Below are 24,636 nucleotides of genomic sequence, written 5' to 3' on the forward strand. Positions count from 1 at the left end.
AATCCCCCCTTCTAGTATAAATCTCCCTCCAAAAATCCCCCATGCTAGTACAAATCCCCCCTCCTAGAAAAAATCCTCCCCAAACCTAAATCCCCCAAGCACAAATCTCCTCTCCTAGCACAAATCCCTCTCAAATTCCCCCTCCTAGCACAAATCCCCCCTCCTGTCCCTTGCCACTGCTATATTACACACAGCCCGGTACTGACCGAACATTGTAGAGTTCCACTGTTAACTTTTGTGTACAAAGAAGTGGGAGAGATTATATCCGGCATCTTCCCGACTCTCTCCTCCTCTATGATGTTCTCAGTACGTTTGCCGGCAAAACTGAAAGCTTTGCAAGCCACCCGACCTGCCCTTAGCAACTGACGACGTCATCGGTTGGTAGGACATAGGCGGGTGGCTTGCATAGCTTTCAGTTTTGCTGGCAAACATACAGAGAAAAACATAGGGGTGGAGAGAGCCGGGAGGATGCCGGATGTGATCTTACCTGCTCCTCTGTACACAGAAGTTAACAGTGGAAATCTATAATGATCATCAGTAACGGCTGTGTGTAATTTCGCTGTGGCACCCTTGGAGACTCTTTATATCACCCCAGGGTGCTGCGGCACTCTGGTTGAAAAACCCTGTCTTAGAGCATGACATTGCATGTAGATTTTGTCAGGTCAGCAAGTTGCCATACTGCCCATACAGACGGTTTCTCAGAAGGGTTGTCTGCTGCATAAAGTGACTTTTGAAACAGCTTTTTTGAAAAACTAAGAAAATGTATTTTCCTGGCCATAGCACGTGGCAACATCTACGTAGCATTTGTTTGCCAACCAAAGTTAGGGAGAATAGAAAAAATAAATATGACTGACTGCCATGAGCAACATTTGCATTTTCTTTTAGAAAACAGGGAACCATTTCAGAGATTTCTCATACTTACCAGAACATTTTATATTCCGAAAAATGGCAAAGGCACCGATAAAGCCAACGACAAGGACTGTTATTAAAAAAACACAAAATAAATGAATCAAAGTGATAATGTACAAACATTATTGGATGACACTCTGTAAGGTCCTGTTCAGACAGACACATGCTTATAATTTAAGAAAAAATCTACTAATAATATCTGAAATGGCTGCATAAAATCAAACTACAGACATTAAACCCCTCTACTCACTTCAGTAGGATCTCTAATCTACATGCAACTGATCCCTCAAAGCATTATACTTTGCTGCCAAGCTGTTTGTAGCTCTGATATTATCACACACAATCCAGGACCAGCAGTCCTGCTTGTATGGGAGGGCTGTGAGGACCCTACAACCTCCCAGGAACATCGAATGCCAGTGCCAACTTCCTGAGGAGTCAGGGATAAGTTATGTCTAATTATTCCTTTCTCTTCCCTAGGCAAAATAGCATTTAATCCATTAGGTATGCAGGGTGCCTCACTGCATGGGTAGATTTAACAGAAACTTGGAGAGGGACTTTTAAGCTGGTAACTCAATTTTTGTTGGGGGGAGGAGGACGACGACGACACAGCATATACAATTGCTACACAAGCCAATTATGTAACTGAATGTTGTTAAAAGTGACCCCCTCCCCCCCCCCCCGTTTTACTTACATGCTAGTACAAATAAACACGATCTTGTATTATCTGAAATAAAAAAAAATACAAACAACATTTTTAGGAAAGTTCATGTATCTGCCTACAATACAGTGTTGCCAACCGTCAGTATTTTTACTGGCAGCCAGTAAAAAATGGGGCCCTTTCTCCTGCCAGTAAATGCCAGTGACAGGAAAAGGTTGCTAGTAAAAAATATGGCTGTGGCGCTGGGCTTGGAAGTGCGCATGCGCAGGTCCAGTTCAGAGCGTGTTCTAAAGTGTGTTCTTGTGGGTCTGGCGGAGGCAGTGCGTGAGTGTATTGTGTGTTGTCACAGTGCAAGGGAGCTGAGCGGAAGGGCTGGAGCTTTGCATACTGTTTAGACTGGAGTGGATTGAAGGTACCATCTGGTGTGAAGAGAGACTGTTACTGTAACTCAGGAGAGGACGTGTCGTAACAGTGTCATCGTCATCTGTGCTGCTGCACACTGCTGTCTGTGTCATTGTGAGAGTCCATTTCATGTGTGCGCCTCCCCATTCTAAAATCTACCTTACATCACATTGCTAATTGCATATTGTACTTGTTTGTAGCCTAAATACTAAAACGTGCACTTAAAAACTGTAATTTTGTAACTTTTGGAAATGCCAGAAAAAACTTGGCTGTGCCAGTAAATGTTGGCTGTCATGTCAGTAAATTTCAATCTGGTAGGTTGGCAACACTGCTACAATAGTAATATACATTTTCTACCTTCCATAGCCCTGCATTGGATGTAAGGATGCTGATGGACAATCCACCATGAAAGCATGGGGGAGCAGAGGATCGGGTAAGTTAAAGGGCACCCACTCTCCAATTCACCTAAACAAGCAGTTAGCCCTCATAGGGCAGACACTGTTGGCGAGAAAATTCATATTTCCCAGAGTTTTCCAGGAGCCGACAAATATTACTATTGTAAAATCTGAATGTTTTATTCATCAAACTATAATGGTTTTCTTCAACAGATTAGCTACGGTACATAAAATGCAAAAATGTGAATGTTTATGTAGCACCCTCCTAGGTAGGTGCTAGAGAGAAAGTATAGTTTGAGCGCTGTCTGCTTACAAGAGGTGCTGCAGGTAAATCTATATTGTTCTCTGCCTATCAGAGAGCAGGATCTGTTAGTGAGGTCTGCTCATTGTGCTCAGTATGCGATTTATTCAGTCTAGAGAGTGTTTCACACTGGTCCAAAAAACTGGAGATCTTTTGTTGGGGAGCAGAGTCCCGGAGGGAGGGGATGGCTGCCTTCTCCTCTGTAGAGGTGCCATGCGGCCACAGGGAGTCATTCTGAGGGCCGGAAGAGGAGCAGTGAGGAGCTATACCCAGAGATCCAGGGAAGCTGACTGAGAGGGGAGACGCTGGAGGATCTGTCTCTGCAGTACAGTGGATACAGAATCTTGTTTCAAGGGGCCTGACCTGAGGGGGGCCACCCCTGCTCCTAGGATAGTCAGTAGACAGGTGTCATCTGAAAGGGGATGCTAGTGGGAGTGTCCTGAAAATAAGATATCGTTCAACAAGTCATCTTGTCAGAGAGTAAAGAGATAAAGAGCCTTAAACCTTTCTACACTTGTGGCAGTGTGGATTAACAGCCTGGCTGTTCCTAAGTACTAAAGAAGTTCTGAAGATAGAAGTCCTCAGAATTCGCTTCTCCTATCCCAATTACCAATAACAACAAAAACCCAACACCCCTAGACTGTTTATTCCTGTGATGAGCCAACAGGAGCAAGGAGGGATCCAGGAACTTTATCTAATCATAACCGTGTGCTGGTAACCAGGTGAGCCCACAGAGTAAATATCCAATAGTTCCTGCGGGGGGCAGTGCTACATATAAAAATACAAAACACTTTAAATCCTAGAATACACAAGCCACCACCGGGAATTACAATCTTCTGATATGCAGATCCAGGTAGGACCCATTTTACTTACTTGCATTTGCATCTATCGCCGAGCTTGTATTTTCTGAAAAAGAAAAAAAAAATCTGGGTTAGACAAAATATAAACAATATTTTTAGAAAAGGCCATGAACCTTCCATAGCCCTGCATTGGATGTAAGAACACAGAGGGGCAGTCCACCACCAGAGCATGGTAGAGCAGAGGATCAGGTAAGTAGAAGTACTTTTTCCCTCTCCTAGACCTTATCGAGTCTTTAACCTTTGCCCCAGCCCCACTGCAAGTGAGAATTTTCAGATTTCTCTGAGAGTTTACCCAAGCCAACAAATATGACTTCAACAAAATGGGGCTATCTCCATACAGACACAGACTCCCTGTTGCATATACGTGAATGAGGTGGGTAAAAGATGGCTTCAGTCCCTGTTCTCCTCCACCTGTAGAGAACTTAGACGTATTTTCAAGCTGATCCTGTTTGTCTTGCACCAGTTTATCCACATGCTGATCCAACTGATACAGGTTTGGGGGGCATTCAAGTGGTACAGTGCCTTGGGAAAGTATTCGGCCCCCTTGAACTTTGCGACCTTTAGCCACATTTCAGGCTTCAAACATAAAGATATAAAACTGTAATTTTTTGTGAAGAATCAACAACAAGTGGGACACAATCATGAAGTGGAACGAAATGTATTGGATATTTCAAACTTTGTTAACAAATAAAAAACTGAAAAATTGGGCGTGCAAAATTATTCAGCCCCTTTACTTTCAGTGCAGCAAACTCTCTCCAGAAGTTCAGTGAGGAACTCTGAATGATCCAATGTTGACCTAAATGACTAATGATGATAAATAGAATCCACCTGTGTGTAATCAAGTCTCCGTATCAATGCACCTGCACTGTGATAGTCTCAGAGGTCAGTTTAAAGCGCAGAGAGCATCATGAAGAACAAGGAACACCCCAGGCAGGTCCGAGATACTGCTGTGGAGAAGTTTAAAGCCGGATTTGGATACAAAAAGATTTCCCAAGCTTTAAACATCCCAAGGAGCACTGTGCAAGAGATAATATTGAAATGGAAGGAGTAACAGACCACTGCAAATCTACGAAGACCTGGCCGTCACTCTAAACTTTCAGCTCATACAAGGAGAAGACTGATCAGAGATGCAGCCAAGAGGCCCATGATCACTCTGGATGAACTGCAGAGATCTACAGCTGAGGTGGGAGACTCTGTCCATAGGACAACAATCAGTCGTATACTGCACAAATCTGGCCTTTATGGAAGAGTGGCAAGAAGAAAGCCATTTCTTAAAGATATCCATAAAAAGTGTCGTTTAAATTTTGCCACAAGCCACCTGGGAGACACTCCAAACATGTGGAAGAAGGTGCTCTGGTCAGATGAAACCAAAATCAAACTTTTTGGCAACAATGCAAAACGTTATGTTTGGCGTAAAAGCAACACAGCTCATCACCCTGAACACACCATCCCCACTGTCAAACATGGTGGTGGCAGCATCATGGTTTGGGCCTGCTTTTCTTCAGCAGGGACAGGGAAGATGGTTAAAATTGATAAGAAGATGGATGGAGCCAAATACAGGACCATTCTCGAAGAAAACCTGATGGAGTCTGCAAAAGACCTGACACTGGGATGGAGATTTGTCTTCCAACAAGACAATGATCCAAAACATAAAGCAAAATCTACAATGGAATGGTTCACAAATAAACATATCTAGGTGTTAGAATGGCCAAGTCAAAGTCCAGACCTGAATCCAATCGAGAATCTGTGGAAAGAACTGAAAACTGCTGTTCGCAAACGCTCTTCATCCAACCTCACTGAGCTTGAGCTGTTTTGCAAGGAGGAATGGGCAAAAATTTCAGTCTCTCGATGTGCAAAACTGATAGAGACATACCCCAAGTGACTTACAGCTGTAATCGCAGCAAAAGGTGGCGCTACAAAGTATTAACTTAAGGGGGCTGAATAATTTTGCACGCCCAATTTTTCAGTTTTTTATTTGTTAAAAAAGTTTGAAATATCCAATAAATTTTGTTCCACTTCATGATTGCGTCCCACTTGTTGTTGATTCTTCACAAAAAGTTACAGTTTTATATCTTTATGTTTGAAGCCTGAAATGTGGCAAAAGATCGAAAAGTTCAAGGGGGCCAAATACTTTCGCAAAGCACTGTACCATTTTCATTGTTTTGGGCAACAAATATTACTATTACGGTAACATCTGAAGGGCACTAAAAGGCAGGACTGATGGGCACTGATGGGCAATGATAGGCGGCACTGGTGAGAAGGCATTGATTGACAGTACTGATGGGCACTGATTGGCAGTACTGATTGGCACTGAAAGGCAGAACTTTGGGGGCTGTACTGATAATCAGGACACTGAATTATTAGTGTGGATTATTAGTGTAGATGTCTCCTTTCACACTGCCGGTCACCGACTTTTCTCTCAACATCCCGTGACAGTCTGGGAAAACAATGCTGGTAACCGGCAAGTGTGTTTACAGCGTGATCAGTTGTAAATGGACATGCTGATCACGTGGTAAAGGTCCACTGTGATTGGCCCTTTAAGCCAATCTGTGATCAGCTGTGTCAGTAGCAGGCATGCAGGGGGGCGCAGTTCTGGGAGAATGTCAACAGACCCCCTAAAAAAACTAGATGACCACGCTGTAGCCATAATTCAGGTATAGCACAATCGGCAAGTGGTTAATCTGGTGCCGTGATCATTGCCCCAGGTTTCCTGTGTCAGGGTGCCTCCTTTCTCTTGCAGCATCCTATAGATCCACCCTTGTATGCATGGACTAGAACTGTGTCTCTAACACTATCTTCATCAATAGAAACACACAACCCTGTAGCCTAGCATGGCAAGGCACTCCCCTGCTCCTCCCCCTTTCTCCCCCCATCTCTTCTCCAAACTAACAGACTGTCTCAAAACTGCACGGTTAACCCTTTCCTGTGAAGACCGAAAGTTCAGGGAAGCACAACTGAGGGAGCAGAAGCCGGCAGCATTGAAAGTTGTAAACGACAATTGCTGCTGTAAAATCTTAACACATAATTTACTGGGGAATGTTGTTTTTATTGTGCTCAGTGTGTTACACTAACAACTCTGAGGGTTTAATATTCCTTAAAATTTAGGCAGTTATACTCAGTTATACTCACCTTACCAGGGCTTCCTTGCTGCTCCTTCCTCTGCTGCAGCTGGAAACAAAATGGTGCTTCACAGTATGAGGGAGAATGTGACCTCCTCCCATGTGACACACGATGGAGGGGGTTAAGCCACCACTCCTCCTAGTCCCCTACACCAGTCTGCACTTTGGGTGTTTTCTACAGCCGTTCATAGTTCACACATGGAGGGAATGGACACACCTCCTGCTACACAATCTCATATGAAAATATGCACAACTGAGGCTGTCAATCACATGCTGTGTGCTGGAGGGGGCGGGGCCATCCCCCTGGAATGCCTGGTGTCAAGCAAGACTCATGCAGAGGAAGGTGAGAGCAGACAGATTCACATTAGGCGCTTTAGATTGGGGCAAGTGCACGCCAGTGGTTGCATTTAGGTTTTGTGCTGCCCTAGGCTTGACAAAACTCGTGAACCCCCTAATTTAAATATGGTCCACCCCTTCCTGCTAATGTCACACCCCTTCCTGGTTAAGCCACGCCCTTTTACCTGTAATCCACACCCCTTCCTCTTTAGGCTCCACCTTTTCCTCTTAGAGCTCCACCATTTCCTCTCTGTACATTAACCAGTTACCGACCGCCTACTGCAGATTTACTGTGGCAGGCAGCCGCTCTTGGGTAAAGCGATTTAGGTATACATCGCTCGCTCTCAGGAGGCTAGGGGGTGAGTGCGCACCACCGGCGGCGCGCTCCCACCCCCGCTCATCAGCGGGGAAGCCGATGCATATGTCAGGCAGCTCTGATTGCCGCCTGACACCCATGATCGCTTGCCACTGAGAGAGAAGGAGGGTCGGCTGTTGTAAACACAGCTGACCGTTATTCTCCCTGCAATGATCATAGAGCCCATGTGATCCTTCTATATAGGATCACATGTCTCTATGGTCATTTCAGAAGCCCCCCCCCCACAGTTAGAATCACTCCCTTAGGCTCACATTTAACCCCTTGATCACCCATAATGTTAACCCCTTCCCTGCCAGTGTCATTATTACAGTAACAGTGCATATTTTTAGCACTGATTACTGTAGTAATGTCACTGGTCCCCCCCAAAAGTGTCATAAATATCAGTTAGGGGTCCGATCTGTCCGCCGCAATGTCGCAGTCCCGCAAAAAATCGCAGATTGCCGCCATTACTAGTAAAAAAAAACAATACAAATGACATAAGTCTTTCCTGTAGTTAGTAGATGCGATAACTTTTGCGCAAACCAATCAAAATACGCTTATTGCAATTTTTTTTTACCAAAAATATGTAGCAGAAAACAAATTGGCCTAAAATGTTAAAACATTTTGATTTAAAAAATTTTTTTTTGAGAATGTCATATAGCAGAATGTGAAAAATATTGTTTTTTTTTTTCAAAATTGTCGCTTTTTGTTTTGTTTATAGCGCAAAAAATAAAAATCGCGCAGGTGATAAAATACCACCAAAAGAAACCTCTATTTGTGGGGAAAAAAGTACATCAATTTTATTTGGGTACAGCGACACACGACCGCGTAATTGTCCGCTAAAGTAACACAGTGCTGAATCGCAAAGTAGGGCCTGGTCATTAAGGGGGCAAATCCTTCCGGTCTTAAAGTGGTTAAAAATGGATATCAAGTGCCTACTTGTATATTTTGTTGAATTGTATACCATTTCAATTCGAGTCTATTGGAATACAAAAGTGCAGGTCAGAAGGAGGTCAAGTGCACCTGTCAATGAATTATGAATGATCACTGAAACATCTTAAACTGATGTCGGAACAAATGCCAGTGCCAAGGGATAACCAAGGCACTTCCAGTGATGGAAGTGCTCATATTCACCTGCTAACATACCCCTAAATGACATTGCATCGGGCTAGCAGATAGGGTTGGGCTAAATCCATATTTGTGGATTATTGGACATACAATGCTGATCTGACAACACAGGCACTGCTCTTGGCTGTCGGTGCCACTTATCCCAGGAGGAACATCGGGCTTGGGGACCGGCCCAACTAATGAGCTCTCTCAAGACCTTCACAACCTTATTGTTGCAAAACATACTGATGGCATTGGTTACAGAAAAACTTCTAAACTTCTGAATGTTCCAGTGAGCACTGTTGGGGCCATAACCCGGAATTGGAAAGAACATAATTTCATCATAAACTGGCCACAACCAGGTGCTCCTCGCAAGATTTTGACAAAGGAGTAAAAAATAAATATCAGAAGAGTTGTCCAAGAGCCAAGAATCACTTGTGGAGAGCTTCAGAAAGACCTAGAATTAGCAGGTACAATTATTTCAAAGAAAACAATAAGTAATGCCCTCAGCCGCCATGGCCTGTATGCACGCTCACCATGCAAGAGTCCATTGCTGAAGAAAAAGCATGTTGAAGCTCGTTTTAAGTTTGCTGTACAACATTTAGACAAGTCTGTGAAATACTGGGAGAATATAGTCTGGTCAGATAAGACCAAAATTTAACTCTTTGGATGCCATAATACACACCATGTTTGGAGGTCAAATGGCACATCGCCCCAAAAACACCCCCCAACCAACAGTGGAGTTTGGAGGTGGGAACATCATGGTGTGGGGCTGTTTTCCAGCATACGGTATAAACTTCATATCATTGAAGGAACAATGAATGAAAAAATATACCAAGACGTTCTTGATACAAATCTGTTGCCATCTACCAGGATGATGAAGATGAAACAAGGATGGAAATTTCAGCAAGACAATGATCCCAAACACAAAGCCAAGGAAACTAAAAAATAAATAAATAAATCTGCTAGAATGGCTCAGCCAATCACCTGAATTGAATTAAATAGAAAATCTATGGAAAGAACTAAAGATCAGAGTTCATAGAAGAGGGAAAGAAAAAATTGCATGTCAATAGCACCTTTAGAAATATATTTACCTAGAAAAATGGTGACGTGTTCAATACTTATTTTACCCGCTGTATGTTATCTTTTATTTTGCACATGAATACACTTTAAATGAAGTCTCACCTGGTTGGTCATCTATTTTCAGAAAAGGAAGTAACTTCTCTCCTATACTCTTCCAGAGCTTCTTGACATAATCTTCCATCTCCAAATATACAGGACGGTTTGGATCAGCATTCGAAGAATCGATAATGGGCATCGGCAACATAGTCATCTCTTCATCTGTTAAATTTTTTCCATCAAATATATATTTGATGATCACACCTGTTAGATTTAAGTCTTTTTCAAGTTTCCAGATAAGTATCAGCTGGAGAGTGCCTGTAGAAGAGGAATGAAAAAGGAAATAAATAAAGGTCTGTGCTGTTAATCCTGTTTGCAAATTCTGGAAATTTTTGGGGAAATATTCAAGCTATTGTCCAAAATCTGGGCACTTCCTTTGGGGATATTTCCGAATGCAAAATTAAAAAAATAAAAAAATGATTGCCATATTTGCTTTTTTTGGGGATTTTAAACATATAGACTATAGAAGTCTTCAGCTGTCTTGAAAAGGCAGTAGGGTTGATTTACTAAAATTGGAGCATGCAAAATCTGGTGCAGTTCTTCATAGAAACCAATCAGCTTTCAGGTTTTAGGCCTCATGCACACAGGGCGTTAGAAAAAAATGAGCTGCAGAGCCACTACCAACGCCAGGAAAAAGCAGCTGTAAAAACGTGCTTTTAGTAGCTTTTTCCGTTGGCGTTAATGCGCGTTTAGCCACGTTAGCTTTTCGCAGCGTTTTTCTGCCTCTATTCAAAATCAATGGTTGTCTGTAAGCTGTCTTTGAGCCCATTGATTTGAATGTAAGTTGCATCCAAGTCAGAAGTCAGATCATGATGATTCAACTTGTGGTTTGACTTGCTCTCTGAGGATCTTGAGGTGGAACTCCACGCCAAAATGGAAATCAAACCAGGGTGGGGCTGTCAGGTCCCCATTCTTCTCTATGGGGGAATCGGATGGGAATGGACCGTCTGTCCGTTCTCATCCGATCCGATCCGCTAGACACATGGAAAATAGGGTTCCCATCCGTCCGGTTTTGACAGATCGGATTGGATGTCAGCGGACATGTCTCCGCTGACATCCGATGCCCCATAGAGATGCATGGGGCATCCGTTCAGATCCACCAAAAAAACTGACAGGCGGATCTGAACAGACTCAGTGTGTGAAAGGGGCCTTAGGCCTGTTCTCTCCTCCTATCACCTTGTTAACACTTTAGCACTGCAGTACAACTGTTTGCCTCTGTTTGCTGTTTCTCCCTCTCCCGGTCTGAGCTCTGCTATACAGTGGACTGCAAGAGCCTGATTCTAGGTCACATTCAAGTACTTATGAAGTTTGCATTTAAAAAATAAATTAAAGATGTAATAATAAAAACATCAATTTGTGTCTTTTATATCTGCTTGGAGTTCACCTTGAAACAAATTGTGAGTGTAGGCAGACATGGAAAACCCCATATGAGCTGAAACAATGTACCCCATACTCATTCACATAGGGGAGGGCTGGGATCTGGGGCCCCCCTTGTTAAAGGAGGCCTCCAGATTCTGATAAGCCCCCTGTCCGCAGACCCCCACAACCACAGTCCAAGGTTGTCGGGAAGAGGCCTTTATCCCCATCAACATGGAGACAAGGTGCTCTGGGATGGGGGGGCGCAGAGCATCCACACCCCCCATGTTGAGGATGTGTGGCCTGGTATGGTCTGGCGGGGAGCACTCGCTCATCCCCCCCTTTCCACTCGCTCATCCCCCCTTTCCGGACCTGCAATGCTCAGATAAGGGTCTGGTATTGATTTTGGGGGGGACCCCACGCTGTTTTTTTTTGGCGTGAGGTTTCCCTCAAAATCCATACTAGACCAAAGGGTCCGGTATGGTCTTGGGGGGGACCCCACGCCATTTTTTTTTCCATTTTGGCATGGGGTTCCCTTCTAAGATCCATACCAGACTCAAAGGGCCTGGTATGGATCTTGGGGGGGGGACCCCACGCCATTTGTAATTTTTTTTTATTTTGGCGTGGGGTTCCTCAGAGTTCAAGTCGTACCACAAGTCAGATCATGATGATCTGACTTGAATGCCACTTCCATTGAAATCAATGGGTGAAAGTCAGATCAGTTAAGATGGCTCTCATGGCTTAACGCTGTATCCTAACATTTACAAGGAGTTACAATGATTTGGCATTTGAAATGCCAGAAAATTGCAGTCCTGAATGTGATTTATCTGCTTTCAAAAAAGTCAGTAAACTTAATTGCCTCTAAACTACTATAAATGACTCAGTGTACGTGTACACATAAGATAACATAGAGGAGAGTTCAGGGGCTGCTGAAAAAAACTCCCAACTGCTCCTAAACATGAGTTTAGAAGCTGCAGTGTACATGAGGCCTAATAATACTCACTCTTTCTTACCTAGTCTGCTGGGACGATATTAAATAACATATTCATGCAGCTAACCCAGTGCTGTCTTCCTGTCATCTGGCAAAATCTGCCACACTACCAGATCCAGTGTCTCCATCTTAACCACTTGCCGACTGCCTAACGTAGATCTACGTCGGCAGTCAGCCCCTCACAGGCAAAGCGACGTAGGTCTACGTCGCTAGGCTGTGAGGCTCTGGGGAGCGATCGTCCGTTAGAGCGGGAGAAAGGCAGGCGGCTAATGTAACCACAGCCGCCTGTCATTCTCCCCTGTGTAAGAATTGAGATCACACAGTTCTACTATGTAGGACCGTTTATCTCTGTTCTTACACAAGTGGCCACATCCAATCACAGTTAGAAACACGCCCCTAGGGACATACTTAACCCCTCCCTCTCTAATAAAGTTAACCCCTTCCCTCCCAGTGTCATTTTGACACTAACAGTGCATATGTATAGCACTGATTACTGTAGTAATGTCACTGGTACCCCCAAAAGTGTCAAAAATGTCAGTCAAGGGTCCGATCTGTCCGCCGCAATGTCGCAGTCCCTGCAAAAAAAATCGCAGATCGCCGCCATTACTGTTAAAAAAAAAAACAACAAAAATGACAAAAATCTTTCCCTTAGTTAGTAAACGCAATAACTTTTGCGCAAACCAATCAAAATACGTTTTTTGCGATTTTTTTAACCAAAAATATGTAGCAGAAAACAAATTGGCCTAAAATGTTAAAAAATTTAGATTTTTACATTTTTTTGGGGGGGAATTTCATATAAAAATATGTGAAAAATATTGTTATTTTTGCAAACTTGACGCTATTTTTTTGTTTATAGCGCATGATCAAAAAATCGCACAGGTGATCAAATACCACCAAAAAAAAGCTCTGTTTGTGGAAAAAAAAAGAACGTCAAATTAGTTTAGGTACAGCTTCGCACGACCGCGCAATTGTCCGTTAAAGCAACGCAGTGCCGAATCGCAAAATAGGCCCTGGTCAGGAAGGGGGTAAAATCTTCCGGGGCTTAAGTGGTTAACAGTGATATCATCAGGAGCCAAGCTGTCCCCTCCGGGTACTAGCAGTCAGCCTCCTGATGATTCTGCATGGTGCATGTCCAGTGGGATTTATACAGCCCCAAAGCCTCCTTAAATCCATGATGTGGGCATCCTAGAAGGCTTTGGGTGAAGGGGATGAAATTCTGACCTGCCATGAAGATGGAAGCACTAGATGTGTTCCACTAAAAAAGGATCCTTCCCCCTAAAAAAATCAAATGTTGTGCAATTTGCTGAAGGGGGGGGGGGGGGGGTTTGAAGGAGTCAAATCGTCGTAACACAAAAAAAAAGAGTAGCATTGTGCTTTATCCAGTCTTTGCAATAGTCTCATGTTCTAATCCCTATGAAATGGGGAATTCTAGGAATACACTGGGATTATCAGTGATCTGATGTTCCTTCACTATTCAGTCATGGGTTCGACCATGCTGTATTTCCTTCATTGCAGTGGAAAAAAATACGTGGTCAGGACCTGACTATAATGTGTGGCAATAGTGCGTGGATTAAAAAACTTGCTGCACAGAATTACAGATCTTTTGGCAGGTAAGGCAGTTCACACATATGTGTTTTATCTGTGTATATAAAGCTGTCAACACTGGAGAATAGCTGCACTTAAAGGGGTTCTAAAGGCTGAAGGTTTTTTACCTTAATACATTCTCTGCATTACCCCTTAGAGCCGGTGCCTGCCTGGCCTTTTAAGGGGTTCAGAATGCCGGGGCTTATGGTCATGAGACCGCCATGATTGGCTGTCATGGTGGTCACGATCAGAAAGCGCTTTATCGCAAGCAGGGAACAGGATATTTCTATTAGCCGACGTTAACTGTGCCAGGAGCAAGCAGGTTGCGTGGTTTTGGCACAGCTCTATCGGCGCTATTGCATGTAAATATGTGGTCACTCAGAGCCAAGAAGTTAAGGTAAAAAACCTTTCAGGTTGCATCCCCTCTTCCCAGCCTCCCTTACCTGAGACCGATCTTGATCCAGTACTAGGTCCGAGAGCGGTGGCTTTCTCTGCTCTCTCCCTCCTCATTGGCTCAGAGACTGCAGCGAAAGCCATTGGCTGCTGCTGTCAGTCCCAGCCAGTGAGCAGAAAGTGGGGGTGGGGATGAATCACGCTCTATGTGTCAATGGACACACAGTGCGTGACTCTGGAGCATGCCCGCACGAGTGCCCCACATAGCAAGCAGCCTGCCATGGGGGCACTCAGAAGGGGGAGGAGTGGGGAGCACCGGTCCCATAAGAAGAAGATTGAAGCTGCTCTGTGCAAAATCATTATGCAGGGCAGATAAGTATAACTTGTTTTGTTTAAAAAAAGCCAATGAGGAGGGAGAGAGCAGAGAAAGACACTGCTCTCGGACCTAGCACTGGATCAAAATTTCAGGTAAGGGAGGCTGGGAAGAGGGGATGCAACCAAAAGGTCTTTTACCTTAACCTTTTGGCTAATTACTTTAACTTTTCCACCTCCTTATATATTCATAGCTCCCTGCAGTCTCTTGGTCCCTCTTTCCTCCTCATCTGTCCCTCCTTTTGGTCTGATCTATATAGTTGTATCTTTCAAAAAGTGTTTCCCAGTGCTAAAGCTTTCAACCAATTTCAAGAGCCAATCTAAAGAAATAGTAGTGGTAAAAAAACACTTGTGGGTTTAATTAATCATTTTTTTGTATAATTCTCCTTTAAGGGGGTGTGACAGGGGGATAAGCGTCCCTTGTTCCAATCTCAAAAAGTTAGGAGGTATGTATACTATCACTTGAAATACACAGAACAATATTAACCCACATGAGACATATACTCTCTACAGGATAAGGAACCACAAACCAATTATATTTCTTTTTTAGAACAATCTGTCGCTACTTTTCATCAGCCACAGGCTGGATTTACAGTTTTATGTTTCCAATTAACTAAGTATGTTCCATTACTAACCTGAGCTAAGGCTGTGCTTTTTCATTAAGGAGTGCTGGTTTGTTTTCACGGATTTCCTCTGCAGTTCACAAACACTTTCCAGCAATTCCTCAACAGTGTCATTAAAAAATGTTTGATGGTGTTTTTGGTTTTGATCACAATGACCATAGCATAAAGAATGCTTGTTGTCTATCTTAAGGGTACAGTTTAGGTTGTCGGAATCTTGAAGGATCTCAATTTCTACTTGGCGACTCTCTAAAAGAAAAGAGAAAAAATGTGAAATGAAGGGTAGATGAAAGCAAACACAAAAGACACAATTGCTAAGTATAGACACCTTGGATGAGTTAAACTGGAACAGCAACCATATTTTGGATAAACTGAGGAATGGGTAAAAAATCTACTGGCTTTCAATTGTTGTCCCTAATGGAAGGATTTCTGTAAGAGAAGCTCAGTACATGTTGGAATGAGAAGGCTTGCTCATGCTCATGTGCATGCTCATAAGTTTGAACAAATGCTCAATTCAAAACAGGCATTGGGGTTGATTTACTAAAGGCAAATAGTCTGTGCATTGCAAGTGCAGTTACTGTAGATCTGAGGGGAACCTCTGAAATGAGGGGAAGCTCTGCTGATTTCTAACAGCCAATCCTGTGCAAGCAAAAATGCAGTTTTTTATTTTCCTTGCATGTTCCGCTCAGATCTAGAGCAACGCAATGCAGTGCAGTTGAAGTGCACTTGTGGATGCATTTGCAGGTGCAATTCCAGTCTACAGACTATTTACATTTAGTAAATCAACCCCTGTGTCACACTCACGCAAATTTATTAACATAAGTGCATGCGAGGATGCACCCGCACATGTACGGTCACTGGCGCCTAATGACCTATTTAAGCTGGACTCTGACATGGATGGATTGCTGAGTGATCTTCAGCTTGTTCCTGCTTTACCTGAGCCTAGACCTGACAGACCTGCTTACCTGTATACGACTTAACATGCTCTGACCTGTCCTTTGATTTCTGTCTGCCTGCTGTGGTCTCGGCTTATATTCTGACTCTGCTTGTCTTGTGTTCCTGTCCATCGCGCCGGCTGTGTACTGATCCCGGATTGTCTCTACCTGGTGTTCCTGTACCTCACTGCCCAACTGTTGATGACATTTTGGCTTTTGTCCTGGATACACTCCTGTCTGTCATTTAAGTGTCATTGTGTTCCAGTTCCTGGTTCCTGCCTGGTGATCTACAGTCATCTGCTTCCTGCAAATCCCAGGTGGCACTACCTGCTACACCGGCCCTCGTGCCACTCTGTGCCCTCACACTTTCTGTCATCACTATCAGGGATGTTGTTCAAGAGGTACAAGAGAAGCCCCGTCTATGGCTCAATCTCCACCAAGCATGTGACAGGATTCCCAGTGCTTTCTATCCTGGCGACAGGGAAAAGTTCTTTCAGTTCCCAAAGTCCTACCATCCCATATACAAAGAAAGGAAAGCATATAGGAAAAGGGACTTTTAATGTTGCATTGGGAAAACGTTGAAAAAAAACAAAACATATAAATATATATATATATATATATATATATATATATATATATATATATATATATATATATATATATATATATATATATATATTGTACTACTAATTGAGATAAAATACAATAAAAAAAATTAATTGAGCTTGGCTCTCCATTTACACCTGACTAACTAATAATCCGATCTGCCCAAACTGAAGAGAACAGACCCCCTTCTGTTTTTTTTTGTGAGCCAGATCAAACCCGGAGGTAGGCAGCCGTAAATGGACACAAGGCCATTTACACCCTCCTGTTCATAGGAATGATGGACCTTCCAATCAGGTCCACCTGAAAAACTGACAGGCAGACCTGATCAGCTCACCCATGTGAAAGGGGCCTTAAGCTCATTAATTCTTTCAGTTACCTACTGTAAATTGAGTAATTTGGGAGAGTCAGCTGCAGCATACAGCTGTTTATTACTGTAGGTAACTGTACGTGTGCATACGCAACACTGGCAAAAACTCACACATCGGCATTAACACACCGACCTCCCGAACACACAAAAAGGATATTTAGGGATGTTCTCCCTTGTGAGTACATGAGTTTAGATAAGCAGAGCATATACCCGCATGCAGTCATTAATTGCTATGGGCAGCTGTATGCAGCAGCTGGAAATAAAGTCGCAACTTACGCTGGATGCCTGAAGGCACATGATACCTTATTGTTTTTACCTTTTTGGGAGAGTTACCTTGCCAACGTTATTCCCTCTGGGAAACATCAGAAGTCATAACTTGGTCTAGTGCACGTTGTGGAACTCCGGGCAGGTATAATTTATTATATATATATATATATATATATATATATATATATATATATATATATATATATATAAAAATAATGCCCATTTCTAGGCAGATATTAATATTCAATGGCTTTGATACTCTCACTCGCTAGGTTGTAATACTCACCTTCTTTGAGAACTGAGGGCGATAAGTGAGTGCACTGCATCAAGGACCAGTTTCCCTGAGGGTACTTCATCTTGGCACTTTGTACTCAAGAATAAACATCCAGAGCAGTGCCAATGTCATTATAGCTGTATCTCTAAGGACCACCCTGGCCAGAGAAAACCTGAGGAGTTAGAGGATCCTTTGTATCACTTACAGTACCTGGCTAAAAAAAACTCTGAAAAGGCAAGTATTTACCAGAAAAGGTAATTTAAAAAAGAAAAAATACCAAAGGGGCCTCTGGGTAAGGGTGGGGTAGACTGGGGGGCATAGTCTAGAACTGTGCTGTAAGCCAGTTGTTCCAGGCCAATGACATAAAGTAGGAAAGACCTAGGATCAGCATTAAAGCCAGGAGAATAGCACAGTCAGCAGTAGAAGCGTCCATGTTTCTTTCAGGAAATGTCTACTTTAAAGAATAAACTGTATTTACCAAGAAAGCAAACTGATGCCAGCGAAAAAGGGGGGTTCCATATATACAAAGAATGTATTTTTCTCCTATGCAAACAAGTGACTATGAACAAGATCAATAATAAATAAAATAACACATTTGATTGCAATGCCAGTTATAAAAAATGACCTTACGTGGGACAGGGGATGCTGCGGCTGGTGAAGCTATTAATAGAAGAATGCAGATAGTTTTGAGTCCTGGTTTAACACCGTTTCCTGTAACAATAATTGAAAAAAAATGAATGCTGAATTTATTAATTCATCAGTAAATGTATACCTAATGTATATCTAATGATTCACGTAAACATGATCATGTGGCTCTACAGCCACCCAGATCCCTTCTACAGGATAGCTCTGAAACAAGCTCATCGCCCACTGCAGCCCTTGCTTAACCTCATTAAAAGAATATAATATATATATAATGTTCCTCTTAAAAGATCTTGTTCCTACTGAACTGTATTTTTTTTATTTTTCTTTGGTGCATGTCCCCAACGCCAGTTTTCAGCTTCCTATGTCCTTTTCCTAACAAGGTTACCAAATTAATTTTGAAAAAGGGCAGAAAAAATGACACGATTTAGCCCCTGATGACTTCAATAGGGTTTGGTGCTATGTTCAGAGTTTGTGAACTTGATGTCCAGAGAACCAAACGTTGCCTGTTTTTTTCTTTTATATTTTATCACTACTTGTTAAAATGTTTTAAATATCCTGCTCATATTTTTAATTATACACTGTCAAATAGATAAATATGTGCATTTTTTTTTTTTTTTTTTTTTTTTAGATTTCGGTTATTTTACTTTTATTTTGTTTTTAATAATATAATGATATTTTTAACAACTGTACTGAACTTTACTCGTGCACATTTATCACTTGACCGCTAAAGCGCAAACTAAATAACTACAAAAGAATTGTTTCCATAAGTGGCGTAGAAAAAATAAACACTAATTTTTTCAAGACTGACCAGCCCTGCAAATTCAGCCCAAGAGCTTCCTGTTTGATGCTAAACGGTCTAAAAAAAACCCCAACATTTAAGAGTGATCTACAGGTAACTGTTGCAATAGTAGGTATCAAAGTGCACGTATCTACAACCAGAAAGAGATTGTACCAATTTAACCTGCATAGGAGATGTGTGGGGAAAAAAAAAGCCTTTGCTTCCGAAGAAGAACATTAGAACCAGTTTACAGTTTTGAACATATAAGCGAAGACCAGGCTTTCAGGAACAATGTGTTGTGAACTGATGAATAAAAGATTGAGTTGTTTGGTTTGTGATACATGTCTACTTCTACTGTGGCACAGACACCATTTTAGTAGAAGTAACTTGTACCAACTGTGAAGCATGGTGGTTGAAATGTTATGGTTTGAGGTTTCCTTGTTTCTTTAGGGCCTGGGTGGCATGCAGTCATTGAGTCAACCATAAATGCTACAAAATATCAAAGTGTGCCTAAAAAGAATGTGAGACTTTTTGTCTGAAATAGATATTTCAACATGATAATGATCCGAAGAACACTAGCAAACTCATCAAGGAATGGCTCAAAAAAGAATAAAAGGGAGGTTACTGTTAAATCACATTGAACTGTTGTGGTGCATTTGAAATTGGCATTTCTTACAAAAAAACTCACAGTCATCTTGCAAGTGAAAGGATTTTTATGGAAGAATTGTAAAAAATGTAATTGATGTCAAAGACTGGTAGAAAGTTATAAAACAAATGTTAGGGTCTGGCATGCAGTCATCAAGTCGGCTATGGCTGCTACATCATATCAAGTGGGCTTGTTGAGAATGTGAGTCTACCTGCCTGAAAGTTTTAGTTCTACGGGAAATGGATGTTTCAACATGATAACGATCCAAAGAACACTAGCAAATCCACCAATGAATATCTCAACAAAGAAGAAAATGTAGGTTATAGTTAAATCTCACTGAAATATTGTGGGGCATTTTAAATTGGTATTTCTTGCAAGGAAACTTACAGTCAACTTGCACCTGAAGGAATTTTTCTTGAAGGAAAAAAAAATTGAGTTGATGTCAGAGACTGGTGGAATATTTAAAAAAATGCCATGTCTGCTAAGAAGGGCAATACCAGCTTCCATAAGGGCAAGAGTGTACTTCAACAGTACAGCATTATATCTATTGATATTTTTGTTAAATTAATAAAAAGCACATTTGTGTTTATTTTTTTCATGTATATCACCTCTTTCTGTGGCAGAGTTTGATTAAGGATCTAATGTTTGTCTGTACAAATATATTGAGAATGTCAACAATTTCCATGGGATGTACTTACATTTTAACAGGACTGCGTGCAGCAAAAATTACTATTTTTTTTATATTAATGCTATAAACAGTTAATAATTATGTTTACTGTGCTGATTGAACCATGGGGAATATTTTCTACAGTTTTCTGCAGAAGTCCCTTTTATTTAATTATTGTATTACCTGCTTTCATATTAGTGGAAAGTCGACATTTCTTAGGATTTACGTTAGCGTGGTCTTGGAGGTCCTCATATATTGCTTCAATATTAGGCCACTTTGAATTAGGAATAACGGTGCTTGGTACAGCGTTTCGGAAGCTAAAATTTAAATCTAAAAAAAAAAACATTTAAAAATTATAATTCTTCTTTTCCAGTTCATTGCTCAATAAAGACCTGTAGGGCTCTGAAAATAATAAAATGGTTTGCCTACTAAGCTAGAGAATCTTATTTTACTACTTACATAACGTACTACAGTAACTCACCTGATTAGTCCCAGAGTTGTAAGATAAAAAGAAGAAATTCCCCATTGTTGATGGCAAATATCAGGAGGTCTATCATAGATTGGATGGGTTTCACAAGCGGTTACACTTGCTCCCTTAAAGTTAACCTGTACCCAGACAATATTCTTAACAAGCAGTAGGGGCTTTACATTTGTTTACATTAATGGTCAGGGGGCCATAAAAATTTTACTGCCGCCTTAAAGAATATGTAAACCCAAAATTTCATATTCCTGATATGTGCCTGTTGTACCATGTACTTGTATGAAAAGTGACATATAGCCTCCTAAATGTATCCTAAAAGAGCTTTTAAACAAGCCATCACTATGTGTCCTTTGCAGAGACATGTGTTGTTTTACAGGTACAGAAAAACACAGTTCCCTGAATATTGTGTGAGCAACCCCTCATTTCTCCATAATGCCCATAGCTACACAGGTGATTGAGGGCTAGCTTTAAAGTGCTTTTACTGCATGTACAATTTATGTGAATACTTTAGACAAAAATAGCTCTGAATAAACAAAGCTCTCGCCAAAGCGAGGAATGATGAGGGCTGAAGACCAAAAGGTGGGACTTTATGGGTACCAAATAGAAATCGAATATTCACCAAAATATATATAAAAATATCAATATATTAATTATACATAGATAAAATCATCCACTAAAGATAGAGTGGAATGAAAAAATTGTAATGTACATAAAACAAACAAATACAGTTGAATGGATATATCATATGAATACTTGTAACAAGGTTACCAAGACCATAATACATTTAAATATTAGTGGCTAATCCGGTGAGTAATCCGGCTCTAGTCCACTAGAGCATGATTTTATCTATGTATAATTAATAAAGCTTTGATATTTTTATATATATTTTGGTGAATATTCAATTTCTATTTGGTACCCATAAAGTCCCACCTTTTGGTCTTCAGCCCTCATCATTCCTCGCTTTGGCGAGAGCTTTGTTTATTCAGAGCTATATTTGTCTAATATATAATATGGGGACGTTGGTACCTATTTGTTAAAGAGTTGGTATTGAGTATTATCCATTTATAGACACACCTTAAATTATATATATGTGAATACTTTGGTATGTATAGTCTGGGCACAGGTTCATTTCCACACATTCCATACAGCAAGTGACTATTTGTATGGTTATTCATATGATTAATATGATCATCTACAAAACACATTTGAAAGTGTCAGACATCCGATTTATGATATTTGTCACATGACTACATAGACCTTACTTTTTATTCAAATTGTATATTTGTCCAGGTAATGCCGTGGAACTGCAGTACAAACACACCATAAATTGGATTTTCCCAGCAGCAGGGATTTAGCTTGCATTGTAATAAAACTTTTGGAGCCAGAGCATCATTTAAAGTGTCATGACAAAAGTATAGAAGATGCTATTCCTGGGCCTCTCTTGAAAATGTTAGTAATGTGGCTGTGTCTGGCTCCAGTACTTTTGAATTAGAGAAATCAGGACAAAGTACAATGTCAATGAGTGTCAAAAAGATGTCATAATTCTTTTTATTGCATTTTGTGTCTCTAGTGGCCAGATTTTCTCCTCACTTTCTTTCCAGATTGGAAGTGATGGGAAATCTCTCGAATGGGGACACAAACGAAAACCCATTTCTAGTAGAGTGGGGGAAAGGTTATAAAGTCTGATAATGTTTTATTGCTGTCTGTGAATTAATTAGCTGATGACAACCAAACTGCTATTTTTGGGTCTCACATGAAAATGAAGTAGGGAAAGATCTCATCAATGGGGTCACAGACAGTAAGACCCCATTCACACTGCCGCGACCAGAAAGTCGCCTCATAAGGGGCGACTTGTTAGCGCGACTTTCAGCGCGACTTTGCGCGAATTCAGCGCGACTTGTATGATAGACGACTTTGTACAACTTTGTATTTGGCAAATCAGAATATGATGGTTCTGGGTCATAGTCAATCACACAAAAAAAAGTTCTTAAAAATTGTCGTTTTTAAAAGAGAGCCAATTATTGAAAAAATGAATGAAAAAAAAAAAGAGATTTCTTTGGATTTGTGTCTGGGGGGTCTAAAAAGGTTACCTGTGACGTTTCAGCTCTGTAGCATGTCCAGAACCAGAAAAAAAGATAATTTTTCTTAGAATTTTTAAGTAGCGCAGGGATGGGGCTCCGCTCCACCTGGGCGTTTTTATTGCAGGCGTTTATTGGTCATTTTTTGGGCGTCTTTGGAGGCAGGCGTGACATCTGAACTTCTGTGTAGGGGTATATATACACACACACATATATGTATATATATACACATACACACATATAGGTGTAATAGGAGCGGAGCCACATCCCTGCAAATAATTTCATTAGCGCATGGATGTGGCTCCGCTCCTATTACACCTATATGTGTGTATGTGTATATATACATATATGTGTGTGTGTATATATATATACCCCTACACAGAAGTTCAGATGTCATGCCTGCCTCCAAAGACGCCCAAAAAATGCCCGATAAACGCCTGCAACAAAAACACCCATCCCTGCGCTACTAAAAATTCTAAGAAAAATTATCTTTTTTCTGGTTCAGGACCATTTTAATGGAAAGTCGGATCACAAGTCGCTTCAAATAAGATAAGGAGGCGACTCCCATTGAAGTCTATGGGACAAGTCGGATACAAGTCGCCTCAAAGTAGTACAGGATCCTTTTCTAAAGTCGGAGCGACTTCAGTAGTCCCAATTAAGGCGGCACTCATTGATTAACATTGCTTTTGTTATGTCAAGCGACTTGAGGGCACACAAGTCGCCTCACAAGTCGCGGCAGTGTGAATGGACTCTAAAGAAAAACTGACCTAACTCTTATCACTTTATTATAAACAAAAAATTAGTTACACTTGTTATTAGGGTGCCCATTCTACTGTATATTTATCTGCAACCACCTTTTTTGTTAAACTGATGAAAGATTAAACTGTTATTTCTATGTAACCTGCTATATTCTTACTGTGTACAGAAGATGCCAAAAAATGTGAATGTCTGTTTAAGGAAGCGTGCATAAATCCATGCAAGATATGTCATTAACCAGGTTAAAAATATGTTCTGTTTTTAATAAAAAAGTTGAGTTAAACTCGTTTCTATAAAATTATTATTTCACCTATGGGCAATTAATACAGGGGGTATCCATGAAACAGAGTTTGCAAAGCATGCTGGGTATTTAAGACAGACAACATTTATGATTGTTCTTTGTAGAGTTCTCCTTTTTACAATGTAACATATTTTTTTATAGTTGTTTCTTATTAATAGTGTTGAGCGAACACGGACTGTATTATTCGTGTTCGTACCGAATAATTGGATTTTTTGTACCCGAACACGGACACGGACACTTTACTGTATGTTCGGGTAAAAATCCGTGTTCGGTCGTTTTATTTCCGGGTTTTGCATGCTTTGGCGCTCTTTTCATGGCGGGCTTTCAACAGCCAATCAACAATCGTTTAACTGGTGTGCCTTAAGCCATCCCAGCCATGCCTGCAAATGTCTCAGTAGCTGTGATTGGCCGTCTGAAGCATGTGACCAAGTCTTTATAAGTTCGAGGCAGCCGCAGCGGCGTCATTATGCTGCTTAGATTCAGGGACAGAGCACACATCAACGTGCTGGCTGCTGATTAGGGAAAGATAGGCAGGAAAAAACCATTTGTGTCCGGATAGAATTGAGGGACAGGTCGGAGTGTTTAGGCAGGGCGAGTTGTAGGCATTTTAGGGATAGAGTCTGCTGAATTATATAGGGTCAGTGTCTTCTACAAACTACAATCGATATTGCTGTGTGGGGGGTGGGGTCTGCACTCAATCCTGATCTACGATCTCTTCTCAATCCTGTTAGGGACAGAGTCTGCTGAATTTTAGGGAAACTGTGTTCTACAAACTACAATCGATATTGCTGTGTGGTGTGGGATTGGAGATAGGCAGGTGTCAGTGATCCACATCCATTTTTCTGTGTGTGAGCTGCAGTGAACACAATCTTTTTGGGCTGCAGTGAACACAATCTTT

The 24,636-nt window shown here is 41.4% G+C and overlaps 1 protein-coding gene across 1 annotated transcript in view; it reads right to left on the reverse strand.

Moving 5' to 3' along the window:
- LOC309560455 (uncharacterized protein) overlaps positions 1-24,636 on the reverse strand; it is a gene marked incomplete at both ends in the record, with an annotated part of 203,085 nt that overhangs the window by 133,015 nt on the left and 45,434 nt on the right. Inside the window, 5 exons of the mRNA XM_082264089.1 lie at positions 923-979; positions 3,539-3,571; positions 9,628-9,879; positions 14,953-15,186; positions 20,306-20,452. Of these exons, the coding sequence (XP_082120215.1) occupies positions 923-979; positions 3,539-3,571; positions 9,628-9,879; positions 14,953-15,186; positions 20,306-20,452 (723 nt within the window). The remainder of the gene's footprint in view (positions 1-922; positions 980-3,538; positions 3,572-9,627; positions 9,880-14,952; positions 15,187-20,305; positions 20,453-24,636) is intronic.

This window comes from Pelophylax lessonae (assembly GCF_965119305.1).
Source record: "Pelophylax lessonae genome assembly, chromosome: 7".
Classification (NCBI taxonomy): Eukaryota; Metazoa; Chordata; class Amphibia; order Anura; family Ranidae; genus Pelophylax; species Pelophylax lessonae.